The sequence below is a fragment of the Numenius arquata genome, chromosome 6 (genome assembly GCF_964106895.1).
Source record: "Numenius arquata chromosome 6, bNumArq3.hap1.1, whole genome shotgun sequence".
Lineage (NCBI taxonomy): Eukaryota > Metazoa > Chordata > Aves > Charadriiformes > Scolopacidae > Numenius > Numenius arquata.
The window spans coordinates 5988485-6008433 of record NC_133581.1 but is presented as its reverse complement, the minus strand read 5'-3'; the positions used below and the strand labels follow the sequence as shown (position 1 = coordinate 6008433).

General features: G+C 36.2%; 1 protein-coding gene across 7 annotated transcripts in view; it reads left to right on the top strand.

Moving 5' to 3' along the window:
* KLC1 (kinesin light chain 1) overlaps positions 1-19949 on the top strand; it is a 48955-nt gene that overhangs the window by 22973 nt on the left and 6033 nt on the right. Inside the window, exons 4-16 of one of the 7 annotated variants that reach the window (XM_074149285.1) lie at positions 1710-1935; positions 2455-2542; positions 3273-3374; positions 3994-4167; positions 4322-4421; positions 5269-5318; positions 5407-5474; positions 6948-7072; positions 8324-8353; positions 9330-9344; positions 9520-9665; positions 15033-15163; positions 19284-19350. In XM_074149285.1, coding sequence (XP_074005386.1) covers positions 1710-1935; positions 2455-2542; positions 3273-3374; positions 3994-4167; positions 4322-4421; positions 5269-5318; positions 5407-5474; positions 6948-7072; positions 8324-8353; positions 9330-9344; positions 9520-9665; positions 15033-15163; positions 19284-19350 — 1322 coding nt within the window. Of the gene's footprint in view, positions 1-1709; positions 1936-2454; positions 2543-3272; positions 3375-3993; positions 4168-4321; positions 4422-5268; positions 5319-5406; positions 5475-6947; positions 7073-8323; positions 8354-9329; positions 9345-9519; positions 9693-15032; positions 15164-19283; positions 19351-19949 lie in introns of all 7 variants that reach the window. The other 6 variants (XM_074149283.1, XM_074149286.1, XM_074149287.1 and 3 more) reach the window with 6 other exon arrangements.

Genomic DNA, 19949 nt, shown 5'->3' with positions numbered 1-19949 from the left:
GACTTCAGTACAGAATTGGTCTCACAGTCTTTATTGTGAGCCTCAGAATGGAAAAGGTTTGTTCGAAGTGACTGAGGCAGATTCTGAAATACTGAAGCTCTTTGATAGTCTGCCCGGATGCTGAATTGTTAATGACTTTTTTAATGATCTGATTTAACATTTTGGGGCAGGTTTCAGTATGAAGTCTTTCTTATATAATCTTTTGTTCTTTGCTAAGATTTACTGCTCATTCTAGAAGTATTGTCTTCAGGTCAGAAGGACTGAGGAATATGCAGTGAAGTTTGAGGTAGGGGTATGGTAGTGTGGTTGAAAGATGCCATAAATAGGTAAGGCTTGCTTAGTGAAATGTGGGGTTTTTTTTTTTGTATGAGTATAAAGCTGATATTATATAACGTATTGATATTGTAGTGTGCTCACAGTCCAGTGGTTCTTGGCAGACTAATGACTTCAGAAAAAATGTCTGAAGGGTCCCACCTCTGTAATCAGCAGTTTTGAATTTCCTTTATGGGCACATACACAAGATACGCTGTGTGCTTGATAGCATGGTAATGCTATCCATAGCCAGCAATGGAAGGAAGACTTGAAGAGTTTAAAATAGATTAGTGTGGACTATGCTGAACTCATCCTTCCTTCCTTTGTAACAGGAAAATTGAACGGCAAAGTTGTCTATATACCTGCGTAGTCCATCTACCTTATTTTGCTTTACAGAAGGAAAGGTTGATATTTCAGTAATTTCCTTGGCCTCCAGGAAGAATACTGAAATGCTTCAGTGCTTTGGTAGGCGGTGATTGGGGATGTAGGCTTGGAATTTTATGATTCCACTGACATAAAAAGGTTCCCTCTTGTTGTGAGAGTGTGTTTTGCTTAACAGAAAGGAGAGAAGAAAGTCAGGCTCACAGCAGGAGCCCTTATCTTGTGTGTTGTCTAGAACTTAATGAAAATGAGTAAGAGGTAATTTCCTCAGTCTTCCCAGAAATCTCCCAGGTGAGGAGCAAAAGGCTAGTAGATTTGTGGGGGGAGTGAGGGGATGGATGTTGCGACTACCAAAGGTTAGGAGCTACTGAAAAATAAGTGGCTAACCCTGAGGGTTAGTAAGTAAAACCTGACGGAGTACACTGGATTAGGTGACTCAGGGCCTTTTCTCTTGAAACTGTTATTAGTGGCATCCAAGGTGTTTTAATCCTTTATGTGCCACCCTTAAGTATTCCCTGGCATAGCAATCAAAGGGAAACAAAAAAAATTTGTATGTTTAGAAAAGGAGAAAAAAGGAAAAAGGACGAATCATTTGAGCTTTTCTGCAGGTATTTGGCTTGTCTGTGTTAATGCTCCTTTCTATAGAGAGACATTGATATTTATAAGTGCAAAATTGTGATTTAATCTTAAGAATTGTTCATGATTTGCTGAGCTGAAATACTTTCATACTTTCTTAATTGATTTATTACATTTGGCCATTTGAACTAAAAGAATTGTAAAATAATACAATACTGGACAGAGTATGAAGTGTAAAATAGTCACATTTTCACTGTCACTGTTCAAGACAGCACAACTGCTGTGAAGTATGTTCTAATACTATATATGTTCAATATTAATACTTTGTATTGAAGAAATAAAATTCAGTGAGTCTCATTTTGTGTCACTGAGCAGTGATGTTAGATGTTTTAGTTACAGTCATCTTTTAAACAACTTGAAATCTTTTGGATTTCTTTCAGTTCAACAGCAGCATAGCAGTGCAGCAGCTGCTGCCCAACAAGGAGGCTATGAAATTCCAGCAAGATTAAGGACCCTTCATAATCTTGTTATTCAGTATGCTTCCCAAGGTAGATACGAGGTTGCTGTACCTCTCTGTAAACAAGCTCTTGAAGATCTGGAGAAGACTTCGGGGCATGATCATCCTGATGTTGCCACTATGTTGAACATCCTTGCTTTGGTGTACAGGTTTGTATACTGACATAGATAAATACTGGTTAAATAAATAGTTAGGATTTGGCTTCAACCTGTTAATGTTCAGACTAACATGTTTTGGCTGTTGTGGTATTTTCCATTCCCTGTTTTTTATTGAAACCCTGAAGAGGGTCCTGCAATATTTATATACTCCCTATACTTGAAAGTCAGACAAATTGCTGCCTTTTTGCCTGGGCCTTTGTTTTGGGAGTGAAGCTGGTTTTGATACTTTTTTTTTTTTTTTTTGTCTGCTGAGGGGGCACATCTTGATAACCCACTTATAGATAATTTAGAGGTATATATTGGAGCAGTGTAGAAGTAGTACATGCTAGTCCTCAACCAGCAGACTGCTTTACAATTACAGGCTTCAGGTTTTTACTTCCTGATTTCTGAATATATTCTCAATTACTCTTCTTTTGTACTAGCATCTTTGGGCCAGTACTGAAGTCAGATTTGTTTTTATGACTTCCTTTTCTGAATCCCCAGTACTAATTATGGCTCTTTAAAATTTAGAGACCAGAACAAATATAAAGATGCAGCGAATCTCCTGAATGATGCCTTGGCTATCCGTGAAAAGACTTTGGGCAAAGATCATCCAGCGGTTTGTATATGTGCAATACCATATTCTTAGTTGTGTTTTTCACTGAATTTTTTTCAACTCATTCTAATATTAAACTCAACAGGAAAGTTTTTAAGACCTGGCTTATCTCTAAACAGTACAGGTAGGAGGCCACAATGTAACACTCTTGTTTTCTCTTAAATATTTAACATACCTTTTTGAGTATTATATTCGCTGCTGTTTCACCACAAATGACTCGCACGTATCTGATTTTGGATTGCATGGATTTTCTATGGGAAGTTAATTTGGGAAGAAAGATTTTAATTTACTTAAATCACTTTATTAAACTCAGATTGAAGGTGTACTTCTGATTTGTTTTACCTCTGCTTTTAAATGAACCATAAATCAAGCTTTTGTACTTACTGTTTAAAATGAATGTGGTATCTCATTTCACGTAGCCTGTGTGAAGCAGGGTAGCTCTGAGTGTAGATGTGAGAGGTAGTTTTATAAGAGAAGAATGTATGAAGAAAATATATGCAGTAGAGGGCATGTCCACAAATGACGCAGAAGTATTTCATGATTTTGGTTTCTTTTCCTTTCCTCATTTGTATCTGTATACTTTCAGTAATAATTATTTCTTCATTTGCACATCTCAAGAGGTCTGCCCTGTGCATGGAAAATTTGAAAACATAATTAATTACAGATGTGTTCGTTTGTCAGACATTTGTATTGACAAATTCCAGTGTAATTAATATTTCTCTACTGTTGACAGGTGGCAGCAACTCTAAACAATCTTGCAGTACTTTACGGTAAACGAGGAAAGTACAAAGAAGCTGAACCGTTGTGTAAACGAGCTCTGGAAATCAGAGAAAAGGTATGAGTAAAAGAACACAGCACCTTTGAATGGATTTTTTGAGGCAGGGTGCAAAATTAAACACTTTGTTTGTGTTTCAGTTGGGTAGAGCTAGCAATGCACTAGTAGTCAGCAGTGTCTGAAATTCAAAACAGTAGTAAATTAGAGTCCTGCGGAGCTGGTGGAGCACGCTGGGTATATTCTAAATTCTGTATTTTATAGTTAACGTTCTTCACCTTTTTCTTTCCCCTCTGATAGTTATGTAATTTTTGATTTGACGAGAGCATTGAAATTAAAAATGAAACATCATTAATTTTTTTAAAGTTGATTATTCTGTGACTATGTGGGTATTTATTCTAGTCTGCGAGACTGAATGCCTGCACGTTCAGGCTTCTTTGTTTAATATGCTGCACATAATGTTATTACACTACTTAGATTATTCCTGTTATGAATTGTTTTGCACCATTCTCAGTGTGCAATATGAGTAATCTTCATATCTTTCAAATGCAAATTTTGCTTTTGTCATCCTCATGTTGAATTGATGAAGAATAAAAACTAATGGGTTATTTCTGAATGACGCATTTCTAAACCCTGATATGATGATTGGAGAATGTTTTAACACAAGGTATTTAATTTTCAGGTTCTGGGGAAAGATCACCCTGATGTTGCCAAACAATTAAATAACTTGGCTTTACTATGCCAGAACCAGGGTAAATATGAGGAGGTTGAATACTACTATCAGAGGGCACTGGAGATTTACCAAACTAAGCTGGGGCCAGATGATCCAAATGTTGCAAAAACAAAGAATAACCTGGTAAGCCTCTTATAAAGTACATCAAAGAAAAAGTAAAATTTCCTGTTGAATTGAAATGCACATTTATGCAGCACGTATTGTATTTATTATTTACCAAGCTAAATAAATATTGTCCTGATATATCTTTGGGGGGGGGGGTGTATTTTGTTTTCAGGCATCCTGCTACCTAAAACAGGGCAAATTTAAGCAAGCAGAAACTTTATACAAAGAGATTCTTACTCGCGCTCACGAACGGGAATTTGGCTCTGTAGATGGTAAGAAACTTAGTCCCTAGATTTGAATGTATGTTACATCTTTGTAGTTATGATGTAAAATCTGCTCGAAGTTAACTGTATCCTGATTAAAATTGTTGTCTGCTTGAGGTGGGCTTAAAAAGTGAGATTTATCATTTAGGTACAGCAGTGGCATTTGATTTAGAAGGAGAGTTTTTCTTACACGAGGTAGACTCGGTAGGTTTATGTTTTATGGATTATATTTCTGGCATAATTTATCTTATGCCCAACCAAAACCAATTTTGGTATTTTTATAGAGGCAGAAAAACGCCTGTCACTTTCTAGACACAGGAAAAAGTCAGTGCAGGATTTTTAATGATATAATAAATACGTTGTTAATGTGAGTCCTCCATTAATACATTTAAAGAATGGGGAAAATACTCTTAAATTGTGAATTACACTGTACATTGGTACATTGAAGTCAAATGCATTTTGTCAACTCTAAATCACAGTGAAGAATTTTCATTGCATTCCATGACAGTAGCATATGCACCACTTAGTAGATGTCAAAATGGTTGTTATGATAAAAGAAATGTGTGTTTTCTAGCATAGAACTAGGCACATGACAAATTGATGGCAGCATGTACTGGCTTCAAAGCTTCTCATAAGTACCTGTTCCTAACTTCAGATAAGAAGAGAAGACAGAACTGTAAAGCTGTGAAAGAGGCGCATGTTTTATTTATCTGCTGCTTGTAGTAGGGACAGTAAGGGGGTTTTGTGGTGGTAATAGTATAATTCTCTGGCTCACAACTTCATTTTGGAAGCATGAAAATCAGAGAATACTTTGTAGTTTTGTACCTCTATAATATGTTTTCTTCTCTTTCATCAGATGAAAATAAGCCTATTTGGATGCATGCAGAAGAGAGGGAAGAATGCAAAGTAAGGCTGTTGTCATAAACATTTTTTGGAGCTTTTACTACTTAAGTTACAAATCAGTTATTTTTCTTCAATGTTATTTTTGTTGTAGGGAAAGCAGAAAGATGGCACATCTTTTGGAGAATATGGTGGCTGGTACAAAGCTTGCAAAGTTGACAGGTGGGTAGTTTCTTTACAGGACAAAGCAGCAATACCCGCTATCCAGAAATGTCTGATTAAAGCACGTTTAAAAATGAAAACAAACCAGCTGCTTGCTTAGGACTATAAAAACTATAGTATTAAATATTCAGGCCCCAGGTCTGTGTTTCAGGAACACAGTAGCAGTTTTTAAGTCCTGGGGCTGATTTTCTCTAGGCTGGTTAGATCTAGTAAGTGACATAAAGATTCACCACTTGTGTTCTTGGCAGTCCTTCATGTGGAAGCGTAGGTCACCTCTCTTTCTTTTTATACTGCTGGTTGGCGTACGTGCTCTCCTGGCCCCAGCAAGACCTCTGGAGAGGGCCAGAAGCAAAAAGGAGACACTGCAAATAACTGAGCCTTGAGTTTTCTAGCCGGCACAAGAAACAAAGTTAAACTGCCACAATTCAGCATTATTTGAGTTTCTAAAGCTTGAAGAATACAGTTTTGCGTGAATGAAAATGTGTACCTTAAAATGGAAGAAGAGAAGCAAGGACTTCAGCTTGGATTATACTTGGTGAAATATAGGGGTTTTTTGCTTTAATTTTGTTCCTTAACTGCCCCTTTCTTTTTTTTTTTTTAACATGCAGGTGGTACAATGTAAGAAAAGACCTGCACCTAGTACTGATAATGTTCAGTGAGGGTTTTTTGTTTCTTCAGTGATTGAATTCTTGTATTCTGACAAGCAACAGAACCTTTGTACTGTTGAAATCTGCTCTTTTTTTCTCCATCCTGAACTCTGGGTGCAATGATTTTGTTGGTTTGTGTTTCATGTACGAGTTCATTCTGATGCATGAGGAAATCTTTTCTCTGCTGTTACTGGAGCAAAACTTCAAGCAACAGTACTGTGACTGAGCTAAATCTCATTGTGTCATTGAAACAAAAATGACTTGTTGGAGTGTGAGACTTGTTAATGGAACGTGCGATGTTTTTTGCCCCTTTATTATTTAAGCATAGTTCGAATGCAGAGAAGCTGCAGATAGGTACTAAGTAAAAGTTGATGAAAGGAACTGGTAATTTTTGTGACTAACACATGCTGCAGCAATGGTCGCTTTGTGCGTGAGTAGACATATTTTCTGGAAGCTTCACAATTATTTGGTTGGACAGACTCGGGTTGAGCTACATTTTCACCTCGAGATGCATCTGAGAAACACAAGGACATAGCAGTCCAGGTTTCTCTAGAGTAGCTCTAGAGGCTGGTTACTAGCTTCCAGTTTCAGGGCTGTTGAATAATCAGTGTGAGCCATTAACATACATTGAAAGGGGTTAACAGGTTTTTCCCCATACATGAAGTAGACTGTATATATATTTCAAGAGAGACTGATTAAATAATTATGGAAAATATGATAATTACTATATTAAGTTCTTATTGGCTTGTGAATTGAAAAGAGTTTGGTGTGTATGTGTGTATAGGTATATATACATGCTTTTTTTTTTTTTTTTTTCTTTAAATAGTCCAACAGTAACAACTACCTTAAAGAACCTTGGGGCACTTTACAGACGACAGGGCAAATTTGAAGCTGCTGAAACATTAGAAGAGGCAGCAATGAGATCTCGTAAACAGGCAAGTATGAAAATTCGCCTTACTGATATTTCTGCATTGTGGTCATGCAGATTTTCAGCTTCAGTACCTACTGTACAGGCAGAATATATAAACTTTTAGCTATTTAGTGTCTGGTGCTTCATGTTGCCCTCTAATTTCAGTCTGAACTGGTGATAAACCGATACCATCTTAACGTTTGCAAACTGGTTAATTGCTAGGGCTGTGGCACCATGTACTGGGGGCATGATTCAAATTGGGAGTGAAATTATGTGGAAAATGGGAGAGCAGAAAACCCTGTGTTGGGCAGCAATCCTCAATTGGCTACCTGTCTTGGGAGAGAGACTGTAGCTAGGGAAGAATGGAGAGTTTCTGTTGGTAATCTCCTTTGCCAGTAATGCTGTTTGACTTTTAATAAAGAGCTGTCAAACTTACTAATGCTCTGTTTCTGCATATGACTGACTGCAACTGGTGCAGACCTTCAGAAGACCATTATAAATTTATCAGTTGCTGTTTCGGCTACTTTTGCAAACCAGTGGCATGGATATTACAGTTTAAGGGAGGACTATTGTTCTTTCCATGTGGAGAAGTTCTGTGCTCTCAAATCTGTTGTTCAAGTAACCCTTTCTCACAGTCTTAGAAAGTGGGAGAGAATTTTTTTGTTGGGGTTTTATTGGCTCTTTGTTTTTCCTTTCTCTTTCGGATGATTCGATACAACGTCCTTTATAGAAATACCTAAAACTGGACAAGCAAACATGGCTTGTCAGTCAGTGTTAAAATGGAAAGCAAAATAAGAAAATGTAAGTGAATAGAAAAAAAGCTCGGAAAGCTCAATTTAATTTTGTTTTTATGCAGTAGTAAATAAGATTTGTATTGTTTGCAGAAGTATTTTGGGTTTTGTTGTTGGTTTGGTTTTTTTTTTCCTTATATGTCCATGTAAAATTCTAAACTCAAATTCTTAATTGAAATAAACTGACTTAAGTGACGGATCATATCCTTATTGATAACATACTGTTTTTTATTGGATATACTTATTTGAAGTTGTGTTCTAAAGAATGGTGCTGCAGTGTTTGATGTATATAGAAGCAGATTTCTGGAAAAGGGAGAGCGCAAAAACGTTCCTGGCAAACCACATGCTCTTCTAGTGAATTCAGCAGCAGTTCCCTTTGATATAAGGTGGCATAAGTTCTTTCTTTGACAAAAAAAGGATGGAAAACTTGTGAGTGTCTGCCAAATAAGTGGAGTGAAATTGGTAAGAGGAAGGTATGAATCTGGGAGGAAAGTTCTTCAGCAAAGAAAATTCACGGGTCGGGGGGAAATAGTTGATACAGATACTTTCTTTTACCGAGGATGATTTTCATGTACTTTTACTGAAGGTTCATTTTTGATGTGTCTCTCATTCACATGTGATTTGGAGATAAGAAATGAACATGCACAGCATCTTAACATATTTGTTTTGGCTTCCTTGTGTGTAGAATTCCATTACAGAGGGCTGTTCTGCTCTTCAGTTAGTGGAAAGCAGTTATGTGGGAACCAAGAACCTGCCACTAAACCAACTTTCCTTTGTATTCATGCACTTTTAAGTAGAATTTTGGCATGAATTTCACTTTCTGTATTGTGGTAGACTTTATGGATTTGTCACACAGATCCCCTGCTGCATTTGCTGCTTGCACAGTGAAAGATGCATAATATTTCCTTATTTGTAAGGTGTTTATCTGGCATCTCTACCTGTCAGCAAATACTGTAGGTTTATTATAAAGAAAACAAAACTGAAAATAAGTATGATTTCAGCTTTGTTACTTTCTCATTTCTGTGTTAAAGATTTTGCCTTTATTTTAGTGCAGGGTTTTCATAGAAGGTGTTTTAGCACTTTTAAGATTTTTAAAGAATTATTTGGTAATGGGTGGGCATTCTTTAACACAAAATAAACATATTTTATTGACTGTATATCTAGTCTGTTCTATTATAAGCTTATTTTCTATTTGGTTTCTTTCCAAAGGATAAATTATACTACTGTGCCAAGTGTCATATGGCACTATTTTTAAAAAACACAACCTGTGTCTTAGGTATTAGATATCCAGACACCTGCAATGTTCTTCCCAAAGGTGGGTGAATACTGCACTGTTTGATAGGCGGAAAACTGAGAATTGCATTGACTGTTAATGACCTATCCATTGCTTAAATACTAAGCTGGTGGCCAAATGGCTTCAGGTAAGTGACATGAACACCATAAAAGTTTGACAAGTGATAGGGAAGGAAGAAAAGAATGGCAAGTTACTGAGTTTTTAAAATGCCAGACTTTTGTCCACTTCATGCTATGTTGATTCCTGCAATGTATAAAGGGCAACTCATCTTGAGTGCCCTTTGAAGGCAGAATCAGGGTAATGGAGTTAACGGGTTTGATTGACTTCTTTTTTGATACGGTTATTGTATGTAAGTGGTAGATAAATACAGCTTATAGTAAATAAAACCTTTTTGTTATTTTACCTAATTCTCAGGGTCTTGACAATGTTCATAAACAGAGAGTTGCTGAAGTGCTGAATGACCCTGAGAGCATAGAAAAAAGGCGAAGCCGAGAAAGCCTCAATGTTGATGTGGTAAAGTACGAGAGTGGTCCTGATGGAGGCGAGGAAGTGAGTATGAGCGTAGAATGGAATGGGGTAAGTACAGTACACAGTTTAAGAAAATAGCCTAGATAAATTACCGCCATAACAAAAATGGTGGTCCATTCACCAGCCTATTGTGTTTTCAGTCGTCTATTGGTTGATCTGCTTTGTATTTTGTAATTTTGCAGAATGAATTAACAAATGAAGAGTAACATTCTGTTTTTCATAACATAATGTAAAAAAAAATTGTAATATTTTAAAATTTTAAAACATCCTTTCTGTTGTTGTCCTGAGTGGTGAAACTTCTTCAAGAATCCCAAGCAGTCGTATTTAAGTTGTTTAATGCTGATTGAGTGTCCTGGTTTATGGTCTGGTGTACAATTGCTTGTCAGTGGTTTCTTTTTACTCATAGAAATATTCTGGCAATTAACTTACTTTGCTTTTGTCCTTTTTATGCCATATTTACCTGTATTTTAAATGTTTATTTAAAAATCCTGCATCTGTTGGAATCACAAAGAACATTTGCTATGGAGCTGTATTAAGTGTTAGCAGTTTTGGAGTAAATCGAAGCGATCAGTCTAACACTAAAATAATTCCAGTCGCCTCCTTACCCAACTTCTTAGAGAAAAGAACATAACTTTTCAAGCTGCTGTAGAATCTGTTTTAAGAGGCACTGCCATCGCATGATTATGTGATAGTGACTTCACATTTCTTAAGTGAAATATTAGTATCACTTTCCCATATTAGAATTTGACTGGAGTCAAGGCTTGTTCCTATTCATTTTCCATATATTTGCTTCACTGTATAACACTGATTTTTCATAAAGTAAAAACCATATCTAATGTGATTTCGTATGCATTTTTCCAACTGTTGTTTTCCTTTATTTGAAAGACAGTGCAAACTTTCAATTATTGATCTGGCTTATGTAGTTGTTCGCTTCTGTCACCCGCTCTCCCATGCTTTATCCCATTGCAGGCAATGGGATATATATTGCACTGTTAATTAACTCCCAGCTGCAGTTCTGCTGAAAATATTCTGTTAGATTATAAAAGTGCTGTCGCCTGCTTTTGCTGTATGGGAGGGGAAGTAGCCTACTTTGCAGTAGTGAGTGTTCTGAAGTTTCATTTCTCTCACAATAGCGATCTTTTTTTTTTTTTTTCCTTCTTTTTTTTCGCCACATGAGACAAAGTTTAGCATTCCAAAGAAACCTTGATAAAACATATACTGCTTTAATCTTAAAAGAGCATGTTCTTTCCATCTTTGCTTTTGTCCCTTTCTAATTGTTTTCTTGGCATTGGTGTTCTCAGTGCCAAGACAGTCAATCAGCATCTAATGTGAATAATACTGCATCATTAATCAAGCCAAAGTAAGGTTGGATAACTCTTTTTTTAATTCTCATTTTGCCCATTCAGCGTTAGAACTGTGTACTGTACTCCTCCCTTAATTTTCGCTGTACTTTGCATGACTATGTGTTCTAAATGGATTAAACTTTTTTCTGTTATTGACATTAATTAAACAAGCATGCAGGTTTTGGATTGAAAAGGCCTTCTGGAAAAGCAATAGACAGTATTTCTAGGTCAATATTTTAATCAAACTCAGTGATAAAATTTGTTGATCTGAAAAATTAAATTTTGACCTGTCAAGGCAAACAAACGTTTTGTTTCTAGTGTGCTGAAGTGGCATTGCTTTATTCTTATCTTTGTTTTTTCTTGGTTTTCCCCCTCTTAAGAAAAGGTATTTCGTATTACATCCTTTACATGAAGTGGGCAACTCTCTCTCCCTCTACCCTGCTAGTGTTTCTATCTCAGTGCTGTTCTTCCCTCTACTTAATATCGTGTAGTTTTTTTTACCCTCATGTGTTCCCTCCAGACAAAATATTCTGTTTCATAAAATATAGTAGAATTTTTTTGTCGGGCAGATACTTCTGTGTGCGGAGCCTGCGTTTTCCCTTTAAGTTCTTCTGAAGTGGTGAAGCTGACTGATGTTCTCAGCTGTCAGAAAACAGGTGGTGTGTGTAACAAACTTCAGTAAAAAATTATGTTGGAAGATTCATTGTAATTAATTGACTTCCATGTGGAATGTAATTGCTATTAAGCATTGTATGCTTTGATATAACGTCTAACATTCTTACAATAAGAACTGAAATATCTATTAGAGGTAAATCTGTCATTAACTGTTAAAATGAACGTGCTAAGTGAGGTTTTGTAGTATGTGTTTACATGTTTCGTATAATGTCTGTCCCTTAAAGTTAATCAAAGATACTTGAAAATACAAAGGACTACTTTTGTCTTAAAAATTCAAGGTGGAAATCCCAAGATTTTTATCCCTTATTATGTTTGTATATTAAAAATGACAGTGGGTATCTGTAACTGGCATTGTTGTAACTTGATCTTACAGCCAGTTGGGGGACAGATAAAAATCTTCATAGTATGATAGTGTTTAGCTTAAGATCATATTTTTAGTGTGAAGAAGTAACTTTTATTATTCTAAACCATATGCTTCAAAAAGACAGGCTTTTGGGTGCATCAGTCCGCTTTCAGGTGTGAAAAGCAATAAATTTCATTCCCATAGACTGGCTGGTGAGAGTTGCGCTTCTTTAATAAGAAGGGCCAGGCAGAGCAGCGTTGCAGCAGACGGATACAGAGTACAGGAGATGGTGATGGTTGGGAGATGTAAGCAAAGTAATAAGGTGATACTCATTCTGAGTGATACAAAAATTGGCAATTAATCTTTGCCATAGAAATGGATATCTCTGATTTTTATTTTTTTGTTAGTTTGCACTGGATTTATAAATTTAATTTTTTAATTTTTGCTAAGCTCGTGTTTTAAAGGTGTTTTGTTAATCATGCAGTCAGTATTTAACTTGGAAGTTCAACGTTTTTATTTCAGACTTGAAGTACCCAAAAGCTTCTCTGCTTATTCCTCATGGGCTAGTCAGCATAATAAATTATGCTCTGTATCTACGAAATTGGTCTTGCCTTTGTTCATTGGATCGTTATCACTACTGTAGCATCACTGGTTTAACACTATAGGAATAATTAGCCTTTTTACTGATCTGTTACTTCTAATTGGAATTTAAACTTCAATTTATTCAATCCTGCAAAGCTGAAGTTCACTTCACTTTTAAAAGTGTGAACAATATATTTAATTTAGTTTGAAACAAATACTCTGTTAGATTTCGATCTAATCACTTGGTAGCGAGGCATTTTGCCATTTGCAAGAATAATTTTAATTACTGTTCATGCCAGTTGCTACACATAAAGGCTCTGAAAACGGTTATCTTAATACTATCAGTAATGGTTTCTGTACTTAACACTGAGAATGGAAAGCACGTAAATTGAACCACAGTTTATATTTAAAGGTGGATTCTTTCAGCTGCCTCACTGCATTAGGGAAAGTACAGAAATTTGGATAACATATATACACACAGATATGTTTTAAAAAAATACTCGTGAGGTCAGTTGAATTCTAATTCCTGAAAGGAATGCACAGAATTTTGTCTGGAGGTTGGGGGAAGACCTCTTTCTTCTTGCTGTTTCGTTTCGAGGGAAATTCCTGACAGAAGTTAAAGCTGAAATGTATGCACCTTGCTCTCTTCCTTTCTTCTGGGTTTTTTTTTTTCTTTATTTTTGTCTTTGTGTCAGCTGAAAAAAATTTCTTTGTTTACAAAATGTAATATGAAAGCTATCCCTCCTGAAAGGTGTTTTGTATTTTATACAAATGCTAACTTAAAGAATGCACAGCATCGTTCACGCTCATTTATAAGTTGCATATTAGTGATACAGGCAAAATTGTATAAAGAAGTATGTTGTGGTAATTGCAAGGGCCTGCACTTAGTACTTAAGGCAGTCCAAGTACTTACTCCGGGGAAAAAAAAATTGTTTTGAACGTGACCTAGAAATACTGTAAAGATAACTGTTCAAAATTGAAAACTGTTGAGTTTTTCCCAACAGTTTCATTCAGTTTTTCTCTCTCCGTTTCTGACAGGCCTAGATGCCTTTTGTGATTCTTATACTGTCTCCTGCATGACGGGCGTGCACCATCTTCAAGCTTTAACTTCTCTCTTCAGTACTGACTGCTGTGTCTTAGCAAACCCCTTACGATTCTTGTCAGAGCTACACTTCCCTGTAAACTGGCCATTCCTTCAGTGCTGGTGTCCCCTTTTTTTGGGTTTTTTTGGGTTTTCTATTTCTGTACACGTGTAGCTTTGCCAGATATGTATCTAGTCATACAAAATGTTATTACAACCATTTGCTGTGTAATACATTAGTAAAAAAAAAAAAAAAGTAACAATGAACTTTATAAGTAGCTGTTCACTATGGAAAAAAGGTAGTTAAAAGTATCACACAAGGTATTATTGAAATGGCATGATGGTGATCTTTACAGGAGAAAAACAAAACAAAACCCGTAACAGTAAGGCATGTTCTCCAAGTGCTTTAAAATGTATTTAGAGACCTATTACATGGTTAACATCAATATGGAACTCTGGATGTCTTCACTTATGATTATTCTAAAGTAGCATTGCTGTTTAGTCTTTGTGTGAGATTTTAGCAATTATGCTTTTCGCTACTAATCTTGGTGTTCAGTGATTTGTGTATTTGTCTTTCTAACTTCTAATAAACTCACTCCAACTCAGGTGTCTGTCTTTGTCTGCTTAGTAATACTTTACTTTCTTCTTCTACAATTCTTCTTTCTTAATCACGTAGGACTTCTCTGAAGTAGGAAGTGGTCACTTCTAATCTTACTAAATTGTTGGGTTGTTGGTTGGTTTTTTTTTTTTTTTTAAAGAGTAAAACATTTCAAAAATGGAATTGTGGTCAGTCAGAAGTTTCTTTCGATCAGCACAGCAGTGTAAGACATGAGTGCAATGTACGAAAAATTCATTTCATCATGTTTTACATTTTCTTTGGTGAGAGTTAAAATGAAGCATAGGAATTTAACTGTACAGGTTTCTGATCGGAAATATTTCTGTTTAAGGGTTTTAGGATTAAACAAACATGTTTGCAAGGAACGTAGATGTTTAGAAAAAATAAAACCGTTGTTTTTTCTTAGACTGATGAAATGCTTTTGCTTGGGGCTTGTACTCTTTTAACCACATTGCGCTCATATGAAATGGTAACGTGGTGATGGTGAATTGTTTGACTTCTGTGGTGGGGTTTTATTAATTATTACGAACCATGGCTTGAGCATGTCTTCACGTTGTAGAAATCTTTGTTACAGTTTGGAAGGAACCCTTTGGTTTTGGTAACGTTATAGGTACATGATATTTTCTGTTTAGGTAATTGTATCAAGTATATATTATTAGCAATTTAAAATCGTATGAAATGGTTTTGTGCCAGGTTTGGGGGAGGGCAACAAACTCTTGCACTTTCACATTTGTTTAATTTTTTTCAGGATGGCACTGGATCTTTAAAACGCAGTGGTTCCTTTAGCAAACTTCGTGCTTCCATTAGACGCAGCAGTGAGAAGCTGGTTAGAAAGCTGAAGGGAGGAAGTTCACGAGACAGTGAACCAAAGAATCCAGGGTAATTATCTACTCTTAGCTGTACTGGTGTGCTCTCCTTCTGTGCCCTTGCTGTAGCCTAGTGCAGTACCTGGGGCAGTGCTTCTTCCCTTTTTACTGCTTTAGCCACTTGAAGAATAGAAAAGCCTCGTAGTTATTGATAAATAATAGTTACCTGCAAAATTCTCCTTTTCGCGCAGCAGCGAAGAATAATGAATACTACTGATTTTTACAATAAAAGTTTGAAGACAAACCCACAACTGACATTCTTGATACAGCTTAATATTCTTGATACAGCTTAATATTCTTGATACAGCTTAATATTCTTGATACAGCTTTATATATTGCTGTGGGAAAGAGAATTATAGACGAGCCCTTCTCAGTTTCTATTTTTGGAAAACCCAGATTTCAGAGAGCAGAGGAAAATGTTGAAAAACTTCAGCCTAGTTGAGCATCTCATTAACATTTCGGCCTCAGTGAAATCAGTGGTAAAAATTAAAGTTTTAAGGAAAACTTGACCTCTTCCTCTTTCTTATTTACCGTATGATTATAGATTTGGATGTATGTAATATTTCTAATAAATGCATGAAAACATTCATCACTTACTGGCTGCTGCGGAGAAGTTTAAATGTTAAAATGTACTTTGTCTTCAGTATTAGCATTTTTATACACTGATTTTCTGTTTCTGTTCAGCTCTGTCTAGAATTCATAGATCATAGTTCAGGTATATTCTTGCTTGAATAGATGCGTATATTCATAGCTAATTTTGCATTTTCTCCTCATTTTTGAGAGACATGGAAAGGTTTTCGGTTTCTTAAAAGCCAAGGGTTCTATTCCTCCTTCTCTGTAGTAAATAGAGCTAACTTTTTCTGCAGGTAAAGTATCTTTGTGGTTATAGGTATAGAAAATGCTGCTTGTGTATAATTGAAGATGTTTGGCTTTGCAGTGTCCTGTAGGAACTCCTCTGCCTTTTTATTGTCTGCACTTGGTAGTATTATTTGACTAAGGTAGAAGTAATCTACCCACATTGACGTTAATTATATTGTGGGGTCTGTGTCACGAGATAAGATTTCCTCAAATAAATACATTAATGTAAAACAAATCTGGAAAAAAGCAATATCTTTCTTGCTTTCCCTTTTTGACAAAATATTCTTGGTTTTGTGTGTCACTGTAGTTCTTAAAGAACAATTTATTTTTGAATCTTGCAATAAGTGTATTGCATTGACAGGCTTTTATGTAGATATGTAACTTGAGTGTGTAAGACAATGAATATAACAGGTTCTGTTCTTGTAAGATATAGACATTTTTTAATCCTTATTTATACTTGCATCTGTTATTAAACCCAACTAAGATCCCTGGTGTTAACCACCAGCCTTGTAGATCATGAAGCATAGTTGTACATACTGATATTCCAAAAAGTCGCTTTGATTTCATTTTCTGAGGAAACCTTAGGAAATAGACATAATCTTTTTTTCTCCTTCTGAGCTTAATAAAAGGGATACTCAGTTTTTATTATGCAAACCTTTTGGTTTCTAGTACGTTTGATAGCTGAATATTGCAATACTGACATAGCACACATATAAATCACTTCTCCTCTGAAGTCAGCTGCCTTTGGTAGAAGACTTTCGTGCCTCCCTCCTTACCCGTACACCTCTGCGTTCCCTGCCTATGTCTCTGTGAAGACTTTATTCTGAAATTCATTTACTCCCGCTGCTTATACTGTGCTTCTGTAAATAGGAATTGGCGGTGCTGGTGTGATTCTGAATGAGAAATACTCAAATAGAAATACATTAATATCACAGCATGAAAGAAAGACTTGGTTTTCATGTTGTGGCTTGATACGGAAGGTCGAGGAGAATAAAGTGGAAAACTCATCAGGGAAATTGTTTCTTTAAAATCATGGAGAAGCCTTTTGACAAAGAACAAATCTGCTAAGAACTGTTCTTTGAAATATACAATACCTGAAGCATGGTATCAGTTCTTTCTTAATCATATTTCAGAATTCAGTTCTGTAATAATTTAACTTTGCTTAATTAGTGTTAGGTTTTATTTTTTTTCACTGTAAACATTTTGATCATACAGCAGAACAGTTAGGATTTCTAATTTAAAAGGAAAAAAACCCCACCCCTTTCATTATTGCTATCACCTATGCATCAGAAAAACAACTGCATGCTCTTTGTGCAATCATGTTTCTAAGGTGGAGGGAATTAAAAGTGCATTTGCCAGAATAAAGTTCTTAAGTATGTTGATTTCAAACAAACAAAAGCCAACCCACACACAAACTAATATCTCAGGTGTGATTAAAAATTTTTTTTTTTTAATTGGCACTTCAGCAAGAACCTAAAAATACATGCGTAAATTTTTACTGGTGGATGTTGTATTTCCCTGGAATGTTTTCCATAAACCTTTATGCTCTTTTGGAGAGTTTTATGCAATGTTTTGTCTGTGTTTTACAGATTAACTTACTTGACTTCCACATATAACCTCTGTTGTACGTTTCCTTGAATAAATGAGAGGTGTATATTGTGCATGAGTCCTTGCTTTGTTGTTGCTAACACTCATGTCAAATATTTTCAATCGTGTGCATTCTGGCTTTCCAAACGTTGAGATTTAATGCTAGGAAAACCCAGCCTGTGTTAATGTGGCAGCTGCCCCCTGCGTTCGTTAGTGGTTTGGTTCATTATTCTGCTAAGCCTTTGCTTTATGAAAGCATTTAAATCTCGTGCTTGACTTTGACTGTTAGTAGTCTTGCTTCAGTAGAAAGAATAACTGGTTAACACCTGATGTGAGCTGTTTGGATAAACCTTTCCAGGTTAGTGGAAGCTGTGCATGGGCCAGTTGTCTCTAAAGCTGTAGGGAGCGCTGCAGGATTAGGGCCTCGTTGTCTTGTGAATAGAATCGTAGAATCATAGAATGGTTAGAGTTGGAAAGGACCTTAAAGCTCATGGAGTTCCAACCCCCCTGCCATGGGCAGGGACACTTCCCACTAGACCAGGTTGCTCAAAGCCCCATCCAGCCTGGCCTTGAACACCTCCAGGGATGGGGCATCCACAACTTCCCTGGGCAACCTGTTCCAGTGTCTCACCACCCTCACAGTAAAGAATTTCCTCCTAATACCTGATCTAAATCTCCCCTCTTCCAATTTAAAACCATTACCCCTTGTCCTGTCAATAGTTCATCAAGGATGTATTCAAAGCCCTTATTTAGTAGTTTTGCAATAGTTGAAGAGCTAGGAAAAAATCAAAGCAAACGTAGTACATTCTAAGTAATGTATGGGCACTGTGGGATACAGGACATCATACAATCCTCTTGTCACCATGGTGATAGAAATCTTAAGGCTAATCTCGAATTTCATTCCACACACTATTTTTTGTTAAATGTTGTATATGTTTGAGAAATGTAGGTATATTATTAATCCTCATCTCAAACAGCAGTAGATACTACAGTTAATGCAGTGATATTTTGACTGTCAGTAGCTCCTGTGTAGGTAATTCATTTTTTTTCCTCGTTTCTTGTTTTCAGTACAGTATTCTAGGGTTGTTACCACTGCTCAGAGCGTTGTAAAGCCAAAAGCACAAACGAAGTTAATAGCAGCAACCATCTTGGTTTCCCTCACTTTGAAATGTTTAAAATAATAGATATTAAAATGTTTTTTGAAATTTATTCTGAAGACCTACCTAAATGAGGCAGAAAGTACTAAACAAATGTTTGTTGTAGCTTTTCCAAGTGCTGCTTACGTGACAAACTTACTCATGTTTCACATTTTTTTCCTGAACTGTCTGAATGTTTGATGCTTTTTGTAAGAAGCTGCATAAAATTGAAACTGAGAATTAGTTAATTAAAAATCAACGCTAAGTCAGTTGATACGCTTTAAAAATTGAGATTTTACTTTGAGTTGAAACTAAATCAATCACCTGAAATGTGTAAGCTCTGAGGAGCCTGTAATTTTTTTGGTTATATATGTCATTTAGAACTGAATATAGACATATTCTAAGTTACGCAGTTAACTCAGATCAGTTCTGGGGCATTGTTCAAACTCCCTTCACTGTGCATTGCTCGTTGTTATACTTGTGTTTTTAGAGCTGTTAGTTTTCAGCTATTCTGATCGGTTTATCCTTGCATGTTCACTGTCCTGGTTGCAGCATGAAGCGTGCCAGTTCTCTGAATGTTCTTAACATGGGTGGCAAGGCTACTGAAGATCATTTTCAAGTAAGAAGCCCTACAATACTCTTACAAAAATAGATATTATTAGTAGGGTTTGGGATAAAAAGAGGATGATAAATAATAAAGCAGCAAGCTCCTAGTGATTGGTGAGATCCTACCTCAGTAAGGTGTTTAAAACATATGCTTAAGGCATCATTCCATAACACTTCTGTGAATTATGCTTAATTTTAAGCAAGTGTTTAAGTCCAACCAGTAGAGTGCCGGCTTTTATAAGCAGTCTCTGGCTTTGGACCTTCTGACTATTACAGTAGATACGAAGCTTCTAGATTCTTACGTTCTTACAAACACTAATTAAAAAACCCAAAAACTTCTAAAGCCCAGTTACTAAGTATTTTTTACTTCAGCCCCTTTACTGCAAAGGGGCTTTACCCCATCATCTTAACTGCTGTACGTTTTCAAATTCCCTTAAACGTGACTTCACTTGTTTCTGAGGTTGTAGAGGAACAGTCCCTAAAAGGTTGTCTCATCTACGTTACGCTTCTGCTAATAGGAAACCTTATTTTGCTTAACTGTACGTGGTGTGCCCGATCGATCGCTGCTTTCCATTTCCTGGTTTTACCTAATAAATCACTGTTTCCTAGATT